Source organism: Protomyctophum parallelum, assembly GCF_964188405.1.
Source record: "Protomyctophum parallelum genome assembly, chromosome: 23".
NCBI classification, from domain to species: domain Eukaryota; kingdom Metazoa; phylum Chordata; class Actinopteri; order Myctophiformes; family Myctophidae; genus Protomyctophum; species Protomyctophum parallelum.
The window spans coordinates 20,214,581-20,232,686 of NC_139715.1; the positions used below are offsets into that span (position 1 = coordinate 20,214,581).

Here is an 18,106-nt window from a genome sequence, read left to right on the forward strand (position 1 = left end):
ACGGGTCATTTTCACTGATCTATTCAAAGAAGAACGCCCGGGGTTATTTTTTGCCCCATTGAAAACATACACTCCTCATTATACAAGTGGTTTGGTTTCACAATGTGCCATTACAGAATGGAGGGGGGGGGGGGGGGTAGGGGGCGGCTCCGCAGGTCCCTAACCTACCTACCCGTTTATCTTGCTCCCTCTCTCGGCCAATGAGCGACGCGAAAGGCGCGTGAATGACAGGCACGGCCCAGTTCCAGGCAGACCTGCGCCGCCTTCTTATGTTGCCATGTCCGCTTATTCTAAGCGACTTAAGCTTATTTGGGCTTGTTTCCTAATGTTCAAGGACAAGGACCTCCAAATTAATGTATTTAAATGTCGAACTAAGGACCCTACATCTAAAAATAATTATATATATATATATATATATATATATATATATATATATATATATATATATATATATATATATATTGTTCTTCTAGGAAGTGAACCCCCATACAAGATTTGTGTTGTTAAAATGTTTCAAAGAATATTCCACATTTTGTCACCCCCCCCCCATGATTGTTTTGAAAATAGCAGATCTGCATTGTGACCTTGTAGATCATGACCTCAGACCTGCTATTTTCAGCCTATATATAGTATACTAATCAGGCTTCTTTTGGGCTTGTTTTCGTGGACCTGGTTGCTTGTTTCTCTCACACAATATGGCAACACTGCCCGCCTTCTGCCAACGAAAGGTACGTCACATGTTGTTTTTCTCTCTTCCATTCCAGCCCCCCCACTCACTCACTCAGTCAGTCAGTCAGTATTATTGCTGCTTTAACCACTGCGGACAGCGGACATGTTATTACGATGCTCGGCGCTCCTCCTGCAATGGATTCCAATGAAACGGGTCTGTTTTTAATTTAATTTAAAGTTTGTTTGTTTTTTTTCCCTTAGAAAAAAGAAAGAAAAAAGAAAATCGCGGATTGAAATAGAACTTACTTTTACTTGTAGAAGTTTATAATAAATCGCGAGGATAATGGCGAGTCCTCCAGCGACGGGAGGAGGAGGACACCTGTTATTATCCAGTAGTAGTAGTTTAAACAACAACAACAACGACGTGAAGAAGTGCGGATACCTCAGGAAGCAGAAGCACGGCCACCGGCGCTTCTTCGTGCTCCGGGAGGCGCACAGCGGCGGCTGCTCCGCGGCGCGCCTCGAGTACTACGAGAGCGAGAAGAAATGGAGGAACAAGTCGGCGGCGAAGCGGGTCATTGCCCTGGACCAGTGCCTGTGCGTCAACAAGCGCGCCGACGCCAAGCACAAGCACCTGATCGCCCTCTACACCAAGGACGAGTACTTCGCCGTGGCCGCCGACAGCGAGCAGGAGCAGGAGAGCTGGTTCGCCGTGCTCGGCGACCTGATCGCGGAGGGGAAAGCGTATGAGACCCCGCCGGCGTCCACCTCCTCGCTGGTGGGCTTCGAGGAGTCGTCGTCGAGCTCGAGTTCAAGCTACGGCGTTATGATGACGCCCGCGGCGGCCGCCTATAAGGAGGTGTGGCAGGTCAACTTGAAATCCAAAGGACTGGGTCAGGTCAAGAACCTTACCGGCGTGTACAGGCTGTGTCTGTCCAGCCGGACGATCAGCTTCGTGAAGCTCAACTCCGAGGTGGCCGCGGTCAGCCTACAGCTCATGAACATTCGGAGATGCGGCCACTCCGACAGCTTCTTCTTCATAGAGGTGGGCCGCTCGGCGGTGACGGGCCCCGGCGAGTTCTGGATGCAGGCGGAGGACTCCGTGGTGGCGCAGAACATCCACGAGACCATCCTGGAGGCCATGAAGGCCATGAAAGAGCTCTCGGAATTCCGGCCGCGGAGCAAAAGCCAGTCAGCGAGCACCAACCCCATTTCGGTGCCCACGAGACGCAATCTGAACAACCTTCCCCCGAGTCAAACAGGGCTGGTCAGAAAGTCCAGGACGGACAGCATGGCGGCCACGTCCCCTGGGCGGAAGTTCACGTCCTGTCGGGTCCGAACGGCCAGCGAGGGAGATGGGTGCCCCACCACGGCACGGCCGGTATCCATGTCCATATCTGTGAGCAGCAGCCCGGGCTCTGGAACCCACCTCATCCGGTCCCAGACACTTAGCAGCGGGCGTACCTGCCGAATGCTGGAGACCTCCTCCAACCTGCAGCACAGCAGGTCCATGACCATGTCGAATAATAACTCCCCTCCGACCGCCTTCAGCCCCATCAGTCTGTCTCCCAAAGGGGGCGCCACCAACATCTACACCCCGGACAAGGCCCGGGGAGCGGGGCGGCCCTTCAGCTGCAGCGCCTCCATCTCCGGCTCCCTCAGCGACACGGGCTTCATGCTGTGCGACGAGTACGGTTCGAGCCCCAGCGGCGACGCCAGATTCCTCCCTCTGACCCGGAGCGACACCCCCGACTCCCTCTCCAGCACGCCTCCGTCTCGCGGCGACACCTGCAGCGACCCATGTGGCTACATGATGATGGACGGCGCCAGGCATGGTGGCAGTGGCGCGGACAAAGCCTACAGGAAGCGCACCTACTCGCTCACCACGCCGCGGCAACAGCGCGTGGCCGCGCCGCTCTCCTCTGCCTCCCTGGACGAGTACACGCTAATGAGGGCGGCGAACAGCCGCCTCAACTCCGCCTCCCCTAAGGTGTGCTACCCGGAGGACTACGGGGACATCGAGATCGGCTCCTCGGCCAGGAGCTCCGGCAGTAACCTGGGAGGAGACGGCGGCTACATGCCGATGACGCCGGGCGTGGCGCAGTCCGCCAAGGTCGACAACTACGTCCCCATGAGCCCCATGTGCGTCTCGGCCCCCAAGCAGATCGTGAACCCCCGGGGCCACGCCCAGTCGCCGGGGGGAGTCAGCGGGGGCTGCAAGACCAGCTCTCCAGGCAGCGGTGGTGGCTCTCTGGAGGACAACGGCTACATGAGGATGTGGTGTGGCTCCAAGTCGTCCATGGAGAGCCCGGACAGCCGCCTGGGTAATGGGGAGTACATCACCATGTCGCCGGGCAACCCGCCCCCCCTCCAGACCCCACCGGACTACTATCTCGGCCCGCTGGCCAGTGAGCCTACATCCTTCAGGCCAGCACAGGTGGGCGGCAGCCTGCCACGGCCAGCCAAGCTGCAGCAGGCCCCGAAGAACGAAGAGAGCGACAACCAGTATGTTCTCATGAGCCCTCAGAGCCAGAGGCCCAGAGGGGGAGAGTCCGACTACTACTCGGTGATGCAGCCCAGCGGTGCGGCCCAAAGCTCGGCACCCTCCCCAGTTAGACACAGCCAGGGTGGCCTCGCCTACAAAGGGAGGCTGAACAGACCCAATAGGCTGTCCTTGGACACCCTCCGCATGCTTCCCAGCATGACCGAACATCCCCTGCCCGGCGAGCCCAGGAGCCCTGGTGAATATATCAACATAGACTTCAGCAGCGGCGGCAAATGTTCGCCGCCCACCTCCACAGTTTCCGGCGAGAGCCAGCCTTCGTCGATGGGCTCCAGCGGCGGAGGCGGGAGGAGGTCCCTCCTGTCAGACTACATGAACCTGGAGCTGGGCTCACGCTCGACCAAGGAGGCCGACACCCCTGCCGAATGCTCGGACGACACATTGCCGGATCTCTCCATGTGCCCGTGCTCGGAGGAGTACCACCTGGACGACAACGGTAGCTCCCAGGGCTGCCCCGAGGACTTGGTGAAAAGCGACTACACCGAAATGACCTTTGGAATGGCCAGCTCGCCTCAGATCACAGCATGGTAGGTGTTTTTTGTAGTATGAGTATTACGCAATGAAAGTAGCTTTTCGTACAGTCAGCTAGTAGCAGCATCATGCCTAAAAATGCACATAGCAAACACAAAATGAAAATCGCAGCCAGTGTTTTCATTAATTTGTTCATTGTGATATAGTAACTAGTAAGATCACTATGATGTCTTGTAAAAACATGTGACTTTCTCCTCCAATGCAGCAGCCATGAGGCCATGAGGGAGAAGAGGCTGTCTTTGGAGGACCAGGGCGTCGTGAGTGGAGGTACTATCGGGGTGTTCCTGCTCGGGGCCTCCTCCTCGTCGTCCTCCGCGGTGGTGGACCCTGACCGCTCAGTCACCAAGGTCATCCGGGCCCACCCGCAGGGCCGGCGGCGCCACAGCTCCGAGACCTTCTCGTCCACGGCCACCGTCACGCCCGTCTTCCCCTCGTTTGCCCGCGGTGGTGATGCCACGGCCAAGCGGCACAGCTCGGTGGAGAACATCTCGTCACGGAGCAGCGAGGGCTCGGATGAGGAGTGTGGCAGCCCCATGAGTCGGCGTACATCGGCCGGCTACCAGCACGGGCTGAACTACATCGCTCTCAACCTGCTGGACGTCGACAGGGATGTCATGGACAAGTGTGACGACCGCCTGGTCCATGGCTTCAAGCCTGCCAGCAGCTGCAAACGAGGAATCCACGGATTACACACGGCGCCCTATGTCTGTTTGGGATTCAAGGAGGCTGCGACTACTGCCAAAGGTGAGTGCCACGCTCATGTCGCATGGATGGCTGTGACCATGGCTTGCTTGGATGGATGGATGGATGGATGGATGCACACACACCAAAGCCAGTGAGAAGTGGCTGACGTGGCTGTCAGTGAGTGTGCATCATCAATGACATTGTGCACGCCCGTTTCTGTGCAACGTGTGGTATGAAAATATATTTTCCTCTCAATTTGGAAAACTTAATACAGTATAATGTGATGATAACTGTGATGAATGGACTAGTATATGTCTTCTGGCAGCATATCTAAAGTGCTGCTATGTGACCTAATTTGCTGCTATAACGTGCCGTGAAAAACGTTCCGAGGGAAACAGAAAAAGGCTGGTTTTACTGTATGAACAGGATAAAGAAGTGTGGCTGTGGCGTGCACGCAGTCTAAATGGAGTGCCTGTGTGCTTGAGGGGAGCCGCGGTGTGAATAAATGAATAAATAAATTGTTTGCCGCCCCTCGATTTTAAGTGAATGCGAGCTCTGAGCCCGAATCAAGTGACACTTTTTTGAATTTTGAAGTTGTTTATTTGGAAGAGAGCGGGACGGTGGCTGAGCTCCAGTGAAACGTGACCAGGCTGACGCATGTTGGGCCAGAGAGAAGCACTGAAGTAAACAAGCCTTGTGCGTAGGCAGCAGCCACTGTGACGACGCAGGATAATGTTGCGTAGTTGTTGTTTTTGTGTGGGAAACCTATCTACAGTATGCATGGTCTACTCTAATTTATTATGTAGATTTTTTCTTTAAATAAAGAAATAGAGTATAAGTTATGGTAAAGTAAGCAGTGTAATTGACAAATGCTTATTATAGATGGTTCATGAACATGACCAGAATAAATGAGGGATTTCTTTTTTCCATTATTAAATTACACAAGAGAATTGCTTTTATTAAGCGAGCGGGAGGTCTTGTTTTGACTAGAACGAAGCGCTTTAAAACGAAAGCCCTTGCCTATTACCATGCATTCCGCCGGGATTAGGGGCATTTTATGTTTCAGAATTAGTCTAGCTTTTTAGGTATGTATTTTTCCGAAGCTGCAGCGGCCACCGCGATGATGCACACACATGATAACACCATAGCGAATGGCAATGGAATGATGGTTGTCATGAAAGTCATGTGGGTTCCCCGTGCCTGTCGACAACAGTAATGTCACAGTGCACCCCAGGCATTTCCGGCCCTTATCGCATGGTCGGGTACTAGGCATCAGGATGTGCCGCGCGTCACTGTGACCCTGCCCACCCCCCTCAAACCCTTTTGCTCTCCCACTCACTCGCCTGATCAATATTTTGTCCCAGAATACCCCACACCAGGGGGGCTGTTGTTGGGTTTTGGGGGGGAGGGGGGGGGGGGGTGCTGGGCGTACTGGGGTTAGTTCGGTTGACACCGTGGCGTGAACGCAGGGCCGCTGAGAGGGGAGCGTTTGTTGACACTTAAAGTTAGGGCGTGACCCTCTCTGTCCCCACGCTGTTTATCGGTCACGATTACCCCCACGTGTCTTTGTGAGCCGAGTGGGGGGGGGGGGGCCGCGCCGCGGTGACATGTGATAGCCCTCCTGACCCATGTGCGTTTGTCCTTGTGAGCACGGCTGGCAGCAACCCCATGGGCTGGGGAGGGGGGGGGGGGTTGTCTGTTGTTTCGCCGCCAGCAGGTAACTCAATGTCACAGTGCACATTCCTGACAGTGCGTTGTTTCTAAAAAAGAAAAGAAAAAGGTGCCTGTAACGCTGCTTTTGTCTCGGCTTTAGGACAGAACGAATAGTCTGTGTGTGAGTGGGGGGGGGGGGGGTTGCGTGACACCTGGGGGGTATTGATTGATTGATACGTTTATTGTCAATGTTTACATGTACAGAAAATTACAATTAATTAACTCTACACCACCATCAAAAGGACAAATGCGAGAAAGCCAACGGCTTATTTCCATTGCAGTATGAAAGAGAGATGTAGTCTACTGCCTTCAAAATGTTATGATTTATGAACGGACATTATGGACATCCATATGTAAATTGCAAACAAGTACTAGTTGGTTATACATTTTGCACATGGACATGTAAGAATGATGTAATTGCGGCAACAAAGCTTCTTTAATAGAGATGTAGAGAGAAAGAACAAAGAAGTAATGGAAATAAAAAAAAATATTCAAGCACATGTGGACTCTGGCATGTACACGTACACACACACACACACACACACACACACACACACACACAAACACGTAGCAGTCATCGGGAGAGAGAGAAGCAGATTTTTGTTTTTCCAACAGTGGCTGTTTGTCGGAGAGCGAGCAAATTTGCACTTAATAGCTAGAACCTCATGTGCCTCACTGCCTTTCTGCCTCATTAGGCTGTTCACTTAGCAGAAGTAAGACAAGCAGAGAGGAACAGAGAGATGGCTCGTAGTCTCATAAGCTCACAGGAGAAAGCAGAAGAGAGCGAAGGGGCGGGGCTTAGAGCAGGGCAGGCTCTGTCTGTACTAGAGCCCTTGGTGCTTTTTAAAGCAACAAACAAACCGTTGGTGCATGAGGCCCCCTCTTTAGCCAAGGTGAATTCTGGGAGCTGGTGGTGGGTTGCCCGGGCCGGGCTATAGCGAGCGAGGCTGATTGCTTGTTTACTGAACATTCTGTCCCAATAGAGAGCGGGGTTGGTTGAGGCCCTCCTGGCCCCTGATACAATGTTTATCAGGAGGACCCCACACTGCGGGGCACACTCGGAGGGAAGATGCATGGACGCTGGGATCAAAGTATACCAGCAAACCCGTCGACCGACCGACCTGCGAGGAATTTAGCATCTCTCTCTCTCTGCGTCCCCCCACCCCCGCCCCCCTGCTTCTTGACCGCGTGACAGCTCGCCTCGGGAGGGCAGCGCCGCGGTTTCTTCGTCTTCGACTCAACAAAACGTAGCGCCGGTTATAGGAGCTCGACCCGGTCGATATCTTCTTGCACACACAGGTGTTTTTTGTTTGTTTCGTCTTGAGCTGATGATGCCTTAACCCCATCAAGACCTGTAAACGCATCTGTGTCACCTTAGCTTAGCTTTGCTGTAGCTCAGCAAACGTTATAACTCAAATCTTTGCTTTCGGGGGCTCGCTGTTGGAACAAAATATTTTGAGTTGGAGGTCGGCGGTCAAATCAATCAATGCCTCTAATTTTTCAGGGGTCCATGACATGAAAAGGTTTGAGCACCACCGACATAGAATCCTAGGACTTTAAGAAAGAAAGCTGTTGTATAATCTGGTCCTCACATCTTAATGGGTTTTAACGGAAGTTATCGGCTTCAGGTGTTTGTTTACCTGTTGTTCCATCCACCAGCCAGGCCATGTGACGTGTTTGAAATGGAAACGTAAGAAAAGGACAGTGTGACAGCTTGTTTGGTTGGGGGGGTGGGGGGAGGAAGGGGAGGAGGGGGAGGTCCTCAAGGAGGCCTATAGGAGAGGCTCTCCGACACCCAGAGGTTCCTCCTGAGGGCTGGTGACAGATGGGGAAGTGTGCGTGTGCGTGTGTGTGTGTGTGTGTGTGTGTGTGTGTGTGCGCAACAACCACTCCTCGAGCGGTCAAGCGGCAGTCCCGGCGGACGCAGCACTGTACCTCCTCTCACCTCCTCTCTCTCGCCGCTAAATGACAAGCTACCATCTGCTGCACCCACAGGGCACGTGTGTGTGTGTGTGTGCGTGTAGACCACCAATTATTACTGATGATTTGCAAAAAACAAAGGGGGCAAAATCGTGTTGAAATTGATTTGGTAAACTTTGGAGAACATTTAACCAAACACTAGTGAAAATAGCTGAGTTGCAACGCGTCATATTGCATCTAGATTCTAGATGCTTGTATGTGGATTATTATTGCCAGATATACTGAGGAAAAGTCAAATAAAGGCAAAAACTAAATATCGGTCAGGGAGAGAGAAGGAGAAAGAGAGGGGTTAGGGGGATCCAGTTGCAAGGCCATGCATCTCTAACTAGTTTGTCGAGCGTGTGAGCATGCTCAATGCGCGCACCTGTCGCAGCGCGGCGTTTGTTGACACAGATGAGAGGGAATCAGAGACGTGTCTGGCTCGCAGAGAGCCCTCGCTCGCTCTCGACCTCCCTGCACTCTCCTTCCACTCATCCTCTCCTCTTTCTCACCCCCCGCCCCACTCTTCCTGCTTGTGTGTTTTTCCACACACACACACACACACACACACACACACACACACACACACAGGGTACATAGAGTATATTGTATATAGGCTCACGTGCTCATCAATCAGGACAGGGACAGAGAAACCTTAGCAAAGCGGACATATTTTGCATAACCAGTTCTATCACACATTAATACATACGGCACAATACAAACAGACAAGAAATATACCATGACACACGCACACCTTTGCCAAGGAAATCTGAAACGAGTGTGTGTGTGTGTGTGTTGACACGCAGGCTAAAGTGGGCCGGGATGTTCCAGACAGGAGTGATGGCTAGATAACTGCGTGGACAAGCATTCCCCACATTTAGTCCACCAACCACACGGCTCCAGATGAGATTACAGCCCACTGTGTGTGTGTGTGTGTGTGTGTGTGTGTGTGTGTGTGTGTGTGTGTGTGTGTGTGTGTGTGTGTGTGTGTGTGTGTGTGTGTGTGTGTGTGTGTGTGTGTGTGTGTGTGGGGGGTTAACAGCACTGGGCTGGGCTGGTTGCCTGGCTGTCTATTGGCCCACTCGCTTTACTGAGAGCCACTTGACTGACAGGACCAACGGCCACTCTCCTGCCACTACTCGTAGCGCACAGACACCGCCCCCCCCCAGCCTCAAAGTGTGTGTGTGTGGTTTTAAATCTCTCTCTCTCTCTCTCTCTCTCTCTCAGACACATAAAAAAGATCCGGAAATATCTGTCTCTGCACCGGCTGACCCAATGTTCTGTTCCGTTCTGAGAGTGGGAAAAGTACTCACAACTTTTTTTTACTTAAGTGAAAGTATCCATACTGCAATGTAGAAATACTCAGTTACAAGTAAAAGGAATTCAAAATGTACTTGAGTAAAAGTACAAAAGTATTTGGATCAATCAAAATGTACGTATATACCGGTACAGAATGTCCCGTTTCACTAGTTTTAAAACGTATACAAATCTTTTGAAAATAGCAGATCTACAAGCTCGCAACGCATTGTGAGCTTGTAGATCTGCTATTTTCAGATGGCTGAAATGTCTATGCTGAAGTGGTTGCTTTATAATAATAATACAAATCTACAAAGGAACTAATAACTCAAGTTACTAGTTCTCTAAAGTTTTCAAATAAATGTAGTGGAGTAAAAGTACAACATTTGGAGCTAAGATGTAGTGGGGTACTCTAATCCACAATTGGAAATACTCAAGTAAAGTACAAATAACTCAATTGTACTTAAGTACAGTACTTAAGTAAATGTACTTAGTTACTTTACACCACTGGAGAAGAGCATAGCCCGAGTTATACTTAGTTGTGTGCCGGTCTACGCGCTCACTCCGTGAACTTGTAGATCTGCTACTTTCAGCGGGCGACACTGGCATGCATGAAGGACTGGGGGTCCCCTCTGAAGACCCCTGTATGCCCCCCCCCCCCCTCCCCCTCTGTACCCCTCTCCCTCACATCCACCCCCTCTTCCTTTGCCTATAGTTCAGAGGAAATCACTCCTCAGAGCAGTGTCGCATGCGCGTCCGACTGCGGAAACAATGTAATGCCTTCCACGTGTCGGGAAAACGCGTCACGTGTGTCGATTTGAGGACTGGGGGTTCCACGTTGCCTTTTCCAGCATATTGCTATCTCACACCACCCCTCTTTTTATCTCTCTCTCTCTCTCTCTCTCTCTCTCTCTGTGTGTGTGATTACAGTACAACTGCTCATGGTGTGTGCTTGCCATCTCTGCCGCAGTGCTTAGCGCGGCACGCGGTCATGGCGACACTTGCAACTCTGCATTACACACACACCCCCAACCCAGCCTCCACTGTCCCTGCAATGCATCCTTGGAAGACCCTCTCTCCCTCTCTCTCTCTCTCTCACACACGCACGCACGCACACACCTCCCCCACTACCGCCCATCCAGATTAGGACATTTCTGCTGCTGGGGGGTATGGAATCACCCCTGGTGCTCGCTTTAGGCTGCATAGGTCTGAATGTGAATCCTCCTGTGTCTATCACACACACACACACACACACACACACACACACACACTGGCAGAATGTTACGGCAATGGGATTAGTCTCGGGGGATTATAGTGACAGAGAGAGAGAGAGAGAGAGAGAGGCCGCCAGTCGCACCGCTGGAACGGCAGCGGTGGTCAACATGTACACAACGTGCATGTGTGTGTGTTTGCATATGTTTGTGTGTGGGCATTCTCAGAGGATGCAGCAGCTCCTGCTGGGTGTGTTTGGGAGGAGAGACAGTGGACATGCATGTGAGAGACAGATAGATGGAGAGTAGGGCTGCAACAGTTAATCAAACTCATCCAATATAAAAAAAGAGTCTCTCCAGCTCTTTAATAAACAGAAAATACACTTTCAGGTACAGTAGGTGACAAGATTTTCAGCTAATCAGGAGAAAGTAGCCATTCATCGTCTTATTTTTATAGTGTTCCAGTTCCAATTTGTTCTGCTCATTTCTTTGTGTCATCACTTACAATTCCACTTGTTTAAGTATCCTGACCGAGTTCTCTATCCTGATTGGATAAAAATGCATTTTCTGTTTAATAAAAAGCCCATTTTGGGCGGGAACCCCTTTTGTTTTTTTAAATATGTTATAATTTAGCTATTGAAAAATAGCAGATCTACAAGCTCCACTCGGTGGCGCGCTACGAGCTTGTAGATCTGCTATTTTTTAAAAATCATTCAAATGTGTCGCAAATCATAGAATATATATTTCAGAGCAAACATTTTGAACTAAAATATTTGCTTCTGGGGGATCCCTGGAACTACATATTTTGAGATGGGGGTCCGTGGCCCAATAGAGATAATTCTGGGGATCCTTGACATGAAAAAGGTTGAGCACCACTGACATAGAAACATCGCATCGGTTTTTCAGATTTTTTTTTTGGATTTAGAAGCCTTTCTTTTTATCGACCTCAGTCCAAAATGGGTTAATATGATGGTGGATTAATATTCAATCCCTAATTTGGGCATGTAATCTTAAACAAAAAGTAAAAAAGAAAATATATATATACTGTATATATATCCCATCTACAAATCTATGGATCTTTTGGAAGACTTGAAATGTTTTGCCGATAACAACACACATCAAAAGGACAGATCCCAGCAGGTTGAAAGTGGTTGTTTGTCCAGTGTGGAGGAGTTGTTATTGTGCCACTAATAAACGGACTAATCTCATTCGGGAGGCATGGAACGAATGTGGCCTGCACAATAAGGCTTTTAGTCATTCAAAGCACTTGAGGCTTGGAAGGCATCTGTGTCACTTTAGCGTTTAACCACATTATCTATTATTTTATACTTTTTAGACCTACAAGCTCATAGCTTCACTAAATCGTTAAAACGTGTGCAAATCTTTGAATATATATTCTTTCACAGCAAATGTTTTTATCTGAAACAACATTTTCAGAAGGGGGTCGGTAGCCAAATACATATTATTTTTGGGGTCCTTGACATGAGATATAGAAACATACGTTTTTCAAAAAACTTCGTGTTTTTGAAGACATTTGTAGAATCTGGTCTCAGGTCTCAATGGGTTAATACGTCTGATGTCTGAACTGTCAGCGAGGTTCATTCCTATGTATTATTTACTTAACGAACAAACAAACAAACCGTTTGTGAAAAGACATTGGGGACTTTTACAATACAAAACCTGCTTAATAAATCTGTCATCATTCATCATTTTGAATTCCACCAACATCCAAGCCTTGAGGACTAGATCATCATTTAGTCACACTTTTTTCATTGATTAATTCTTTTTTAAGCCCACAGACAAACCATTTTCACTGTGTTACTTTTGTGTGACTGTAGTATGACCAAGTAGGGCGTTCCTTGAGCAAGACACTGAACCCTTAATTGCTCCTGATGTGCTGGTTGGTTTTTTTACTGCATAAATTAGCTTGTAGATCTGCCATTTTTGAAAAATCGTGCAAATCTTTGATTATATATTATTTCCCAGCGAACATTTTTAACTCAATTCTTTGCTTCTGGGGGGGGGGGGGGGGGGGGGAACAAAATATTTTGAGCTGGTTGTCGGTGGCCAAATATATATAATTGTATGGCTCCTTGACATGAAGAAATTTGAGAACCACTGACATAGAAACAGCAACGATACTGATGTGTGATGCCGATTCCTCACAATCACATTAACAATCTCAATGAATGCGCCTGCTTATCCTCTCTGTGGTCTCTTGTCTCTTCCAGACTGATGGTCCGACCGAGGGGGAGGTCCCAGGCTCTCTCCGGCCCTCCGTGTCGTGTGTGTGTGACATGGTGCAAGGCAGAGAAGACTGCTGCTCGACATCCCCCACCCCACCACCCATCTCCGCCTCTCCAAACTCCAGCTCAGTGGAGAGGACATCTCAGCCCTGTGGACTGTCTGAAACCCATAACAGAATAAACACACACGCGCAACCCCACACACACCCACACACACTTAGGCCCCTTTTCCACCAGGGCTGAACCGGTTCAGATCTTTTTTTCTCGCCTAACATTGAACCAGTTCAGAGTGTCTCCTACAAGTTGGTGGTTTGGAACTGGAACCAAAACAATGGACACCGGTTCCGTGAAAGGACCAAGGTTCCAAGAATCTAGAACGGAACCAGTTGTAGAACCAAAGTTCTTTTGGTGGAAAAAGGGGCACAGTCTTGATAAATATAAACAAGCAGGTCTACCATTCTGTGCAAGTCATACTGTACGTGTGTGTATGCATATGTGTGTACATCTGGCAGTTCCCTGTGCATTAAGTGGTCATATAACCTGTGACCCACATTTTCAAGAATACAGCGACGCACACTTGTGTCGCTCGCTCGGTACAAAGCAATCTAACTAAAAACAACGGTACCCGCACACACTATTTATTCACTCAAGAACGGAGGGGTACTACGCACGCATGCGCTAGAGTGTGCGCTCGCAACACGCGGGCGTTCTGACACCGTGAGGCGACGTAACGTTACTGTACGTCCGACCTCGTTCTCAGTCAAGCCCAATGGTGGAAAAATTACTAAAATCTTTTGCTTAAGTAAAAAGTATCAATACTGCAATGTAGGAATACTCCGTTACAAGTAAAAGTAATAATCCAATTACAAAGTAACTAGTAACTAAATCTGTCAAATAAATGTAGTGGAGTACAATATTTGGATCTCAGATGTAGTGAAGTAAAAGTATTGAATTGTAAATACTCAAGTAAAGTACAAATACCTCAATTGTACTTAAGTGAAAGTACTTAGTTACTTTCCACCACTGCCGAGAGGTACACTGATCACACACCAACGACAGGTAGAATAGATATTTTATTTATTTTTGGAACATGAATGTTTGGATATTATATTATATAGACCAACCCGATGCCTTAATGTCTAATAATGTCCTTATGTTTTCTATCAAATATGAGAAAAAGATTATTGTATTACGTCTGTTTTTTGGACCTCTACCACATCTATCATAATCAGTATATTGTTATTCTTTCATGGGAAATCTATTTAAAAAGAAAAAACAGAAGCTAGTTTACCAGAAAATATATATTGATATTGTTTTGGGGACTGTACAGTGGGGGTTGCCTGAGAGCTGATTTATATTATATTGATATTAAAAAGTATTTTCTTAAATATAAATTTCTTATTTATTCTAATCAAGGTTTTGTTTTGGGTGGTTTAGTTAGTTCGGTACAAGTCATGCTGGACTGGAAAGAAATATTTCCTAAATGTCTTTAACCACTTTACACAGCCGACATCCCTATTTTTGGGCTTGTCATTTATAACCGAAAATCTTCACAGATGTTCACAAAGTTTCAAAGTTGTTGAATATTAGGGCATACGTGGTTTAAAGAGTAACGCATGCGTTTATTACCTTTAGCCCAGAATCCCCCACCTACCCACCCACAACACCAAGGCATCTGAACGCACTGTCTGCATCTCCCACAATTCCTCAGTCAAGCCTAAAGAAACCTCAGACACTCCTACCTGCAACCCAGCAGCTGTGTAAATCATAAAAGCCTTAACTCGTACATCACTGACACAGGTTTTCAGCTAAAATAAGTTATTTTCATTCTGCAACGCGGACAGACCAACATATGTGACCGATGTATGAACCGGGGCTTTACTCTCAATGCTGGCCACATTTTGCTGTGTTGTTATCATCGGTCGGTACGGCGGTTTTCTTGAATATGCCGATAAAAAGGTTAGCGCCGTTGGTGTTGAGGGCGAGGAGGTTCACTGACGACGGGCCTCGTTCCACTCCAGTGGAGTCTACACTACTCACTCGGTTCTGCTGAAATGGAACGGGGGCTGTCGGTGTTGGTAGTGATGGTAGACAAAAAAAAGAAAGGGGTAGGTGGGGGGGGGCGGGGCTGCTTGGACCACAGAGATGCTGTGAAACGGCACAGAGCTTAAACCAAACTTTAGTCCAGTGGTTTTCAACCAGTGGTCCCTGAGGGGGTTCCAGGTGGTCCCCAGCTAAATAATGGAAAGTTGGTAACCTTTATAGATGTTTAACTCTTGAGAGTGTAAAATGACATTTGATGCTCCCAAGAGTTGCATTAGTTAATTTAAGTCTACACAATTAGAGAATGTAGACGAATTGTTATTTTGATCAACGTTTCCCTGTTGTCTCTCCTATGGTGCCAACATCATTACAGCATGGAATTGTGGACAAAATCTAATCCCAACGACAAAATATTCTCAGTTTTGGGTCCAAAAGGCTAAATCTCATCAAATGGTGGTCCGTGGCTCAAAAGCCGAATAAATGCTGACGCAATGAATTGATATTAAGGGTTGAAAACCACTGCTTTAGCCAAATGACCTTGTCGCTCACCGAAAAGCAGCATGGTCATATGACAAAATGTAAATTTAAATGTAACTCAGACCCTCCCGTCCAGGCTGGACCCTCGAGGGGGTGAGTACCCAAATGGACCCTTTACAGGTCTGTAGCTCTTGAGAGTGTACACGGAATGGAACCGAACGGATCCGTACGGATTTGGGGATCCATTCGCACACTCTTTGAGTTATGGGATTCTGTTTTAAATTTAAAAACAAACTGTTGAGAACCACTGCGGTAAAAGCAGTTGAATGGCCAGTGAAAATGTTTCGAAAATCCGGAGGTCCTCTGATATCCCCCCTGCCGTCCCTGTCCCCAACCCACCCTAACTCACAGCTCAGGCGAGTGGCTCAACACAACCTGCTTAACACAGATTGTAAAACACTGTGTGAATGTACTGTACTGAGTGCGTACGCTAACTTACAACTGCAGCTTCACGTGTGTGGGAAGTGGTCTTTGGACAGTAATAATAAACCTCACTGTACCACACATTAAGGCTATCTATTTGTCCTCAAATTCCTGAATGTATATATGTGTACATACAAAGAGTTTAACTGAAAATCAAACAAAAAACAAATACGTTTATTGAAGATGCATAGAAAATTATCTAGATTTGATGTTATTCCTGTCTATAGACTTTGGCTACAGATTTTTTTAAACGGGTGGGTTTTGCGGTGGGGTGGGGTTAATAGTATATTGTATGCTTATTGTCCTTCACAGTTGAGGTGACTGTACAGAAAACATACTTTCAGTCTATTTTATTATAGAAATCTCTTTGCCTTGCTGACGCGTCACCTGATGATGGCATATGCAATAGTAACATGAAGCTAGTTTACAACTGTGGAACCAAATGTAACATTGCATTGATGACTTTCTTTGTATATTTTCTTTGTTTGTTTTTTTGGTTGTCGTCGTCGTTCGTGAAGAAAGGTATACTTCTTTGCTCTTTGTACATTTGTACTTTCTGCCAACTTCTGCTTTGTTGCTGGAAACTGGGGGGTCTCGACACACTCGAGGCCCCACGTTGTTCTGTATACAGGTTTATTTACCAGACGATGTGGTCTGGGAACTGGGTTTGAATGTGTCTTCGTCTTCCATTGTACATAGTTCAATATACTGTTCTATTGTGATGCTCACCAGAGATGATGATGATTTAAAGTAAAGTATTGCTATTGTCTGTATTGATTATGGATAGCAACCTGCAAAATAAAAGAATTTATTTAAAGAAGAGTAATTTTGTCTGAACAGTTTTTGTCATGTATAAATAGTATTTGCCAATGACCATAAATCATAATTGGGCAGACTTATATAAACATCATACTCATAGAAGGGGAGTTTAAAAATGTGTAAGTAACATTAATAGCAAGCAATATGTTAACAATTTAAACCCCAGAATAGTCTGGAGGAAATGTTTTTTGAAAATAGCCGATCAACGCGTTGTAGGCTAAGTTTGTAGGTTGGCTATTTTCAGTAATGATTTAATGAAGACCCAAAACAGAAAACTACTAGCCCTGAGGCACTGGCACTCCGATCAATCAAGTAAGGTTAAAAGGCCACTTCACCCCTTTTGCAACCAGCTCTTATTTTAATCATGTTTGGGAGAGAAGAAACACTTTCCTGTTTTTTTTTTTTAAATGTGGGCAATGTGTGTTTTTAGATATTTTAGTATTTCAAAGTGTCTGTGATGACACGGAGTCCGGACACGGCGGACACTGGTCTCACTTCCTTCTTGGACTACATGTTGTCTCAGTAAAGCCCTTTCCACACCTAAGCGCAAAACGGTTTTGCGCCGCGGACAGAAGAAGCTGTACAGCGTGTGCGCAGCTGATTTTTAGACAGCTGGTGGATGGGAATTAAGCTCCACCTCCGCGGACGATTGACGCGGAGGAGAGCGCTTCCGGGAATCTGGCCGTCGCGCAAGTCGTCCGCGGAAGTGGAGCTTCTTTTCCATCCACCAGCTGTCTAAAAACCCGGTTTTGAAGCTGTGCGCAGCCGAGAACATGCTCTTTTGATAGTGTGGCAGCACCTTAAGACAGCTCTCCACAAGGTGGGGTGAGTCCACCAAAGCATTATGGTCATTGTAGTAATCCAGCAATCAAGTCAAACCCTAGTAAAACACGAGTGCAGTACTTTCATCCGACGGAGCATTGGTCCGAACGACAACCCTCACCCTAACCCTAACCTCCCCCGGTAAACCTAACCGCAACCCTCTCCCGACCCGCAGCGGACCTCGGAGCATTGCTCCTTCGGAGCAATGCTCTGTCGGATGATAGTATGCCTCCCGTAAAACACACAGACTACATTATTTTTTCTGGCCATGGGGTGCAAATTTCAAATTGTGTTACTGTTATGATTGTTATCCTACAAATACAATTAACATTGAGTGACTGGCGTTTCAGTTCCAGTTTCAGTTCAACTTCCACATTTCATGGCCACATCAGAAGAACTCCATATCCCATCATGCTCTTCCCGTCATCCATATTAAACCCTCGAATGGGGGGATGTCGGAATGGCAGCATGTCGGAATGGAGGGATGCACCCCCCATCACTCATCCTCCCCTCCCGTGAGGGATTATAGCCCACGTTGGCACTGTGACAAATAACTTCCTGATTACATCCTAGATGAAAGAGAAGGATGT

At 47.7% G+C, this 18,106-nt stretch overlaps 1 protein-coding gene across 2 annotated transcripts; it reads left to right on the plus strand.

The window, feature by feature from the left end:
- Positions 1-808: 808 nt before the first annotated feature.
- On the plus strand, positions 809-16,697 carry LOC310854404 (insulin receptor substrate 2-like). Of its 2 annotated transcripts, none has more exons than XM_083759032.1 (3): positions 809-3,759; positions 3,969-4,507; positions 12,858-16,697. In XM_083759032.1, the coding sequence occupies exons 1-3, from the start codon at positions 1,013-1,015 to the stop codon at positions 12,860-12,862; spliced, it is 3,291 nt and encodes a 1,096-aa protein (XP_083615158.1). In that variant the 5' UTR covers positions 809-1,012; the 3' UTR covers positions 12,863-16,697. The 2 variants fall into 2 exon arrangements, with proteins under 2 accessions (XP_083615158.1, XP_083615159.1); XM_083759033.1 differs by having other exon boundaries at positions 3,972-4,507.
- The last annotated feature ends 1,409 nt before the right edge of the window (positions 16,698-18,106 follow it).

Bases quoted from the DNA above. Each gene is read 5' to 3' on its own strand.
- LOC310854404 (XM_083759032.1), top strand. From the start codon at position 1,013: ATGGCGAGTCCTCCAGCGACGGGAGGAGGAGGACACCTGTTATTATCC. The intron at 3,760-3,968 runs GTAGGTGTTTTT...CCTCCAATGCAG, and splicing joins TCGCCTCAGATCACAGCATG to CAGCCATGAGGCCATGAGGG.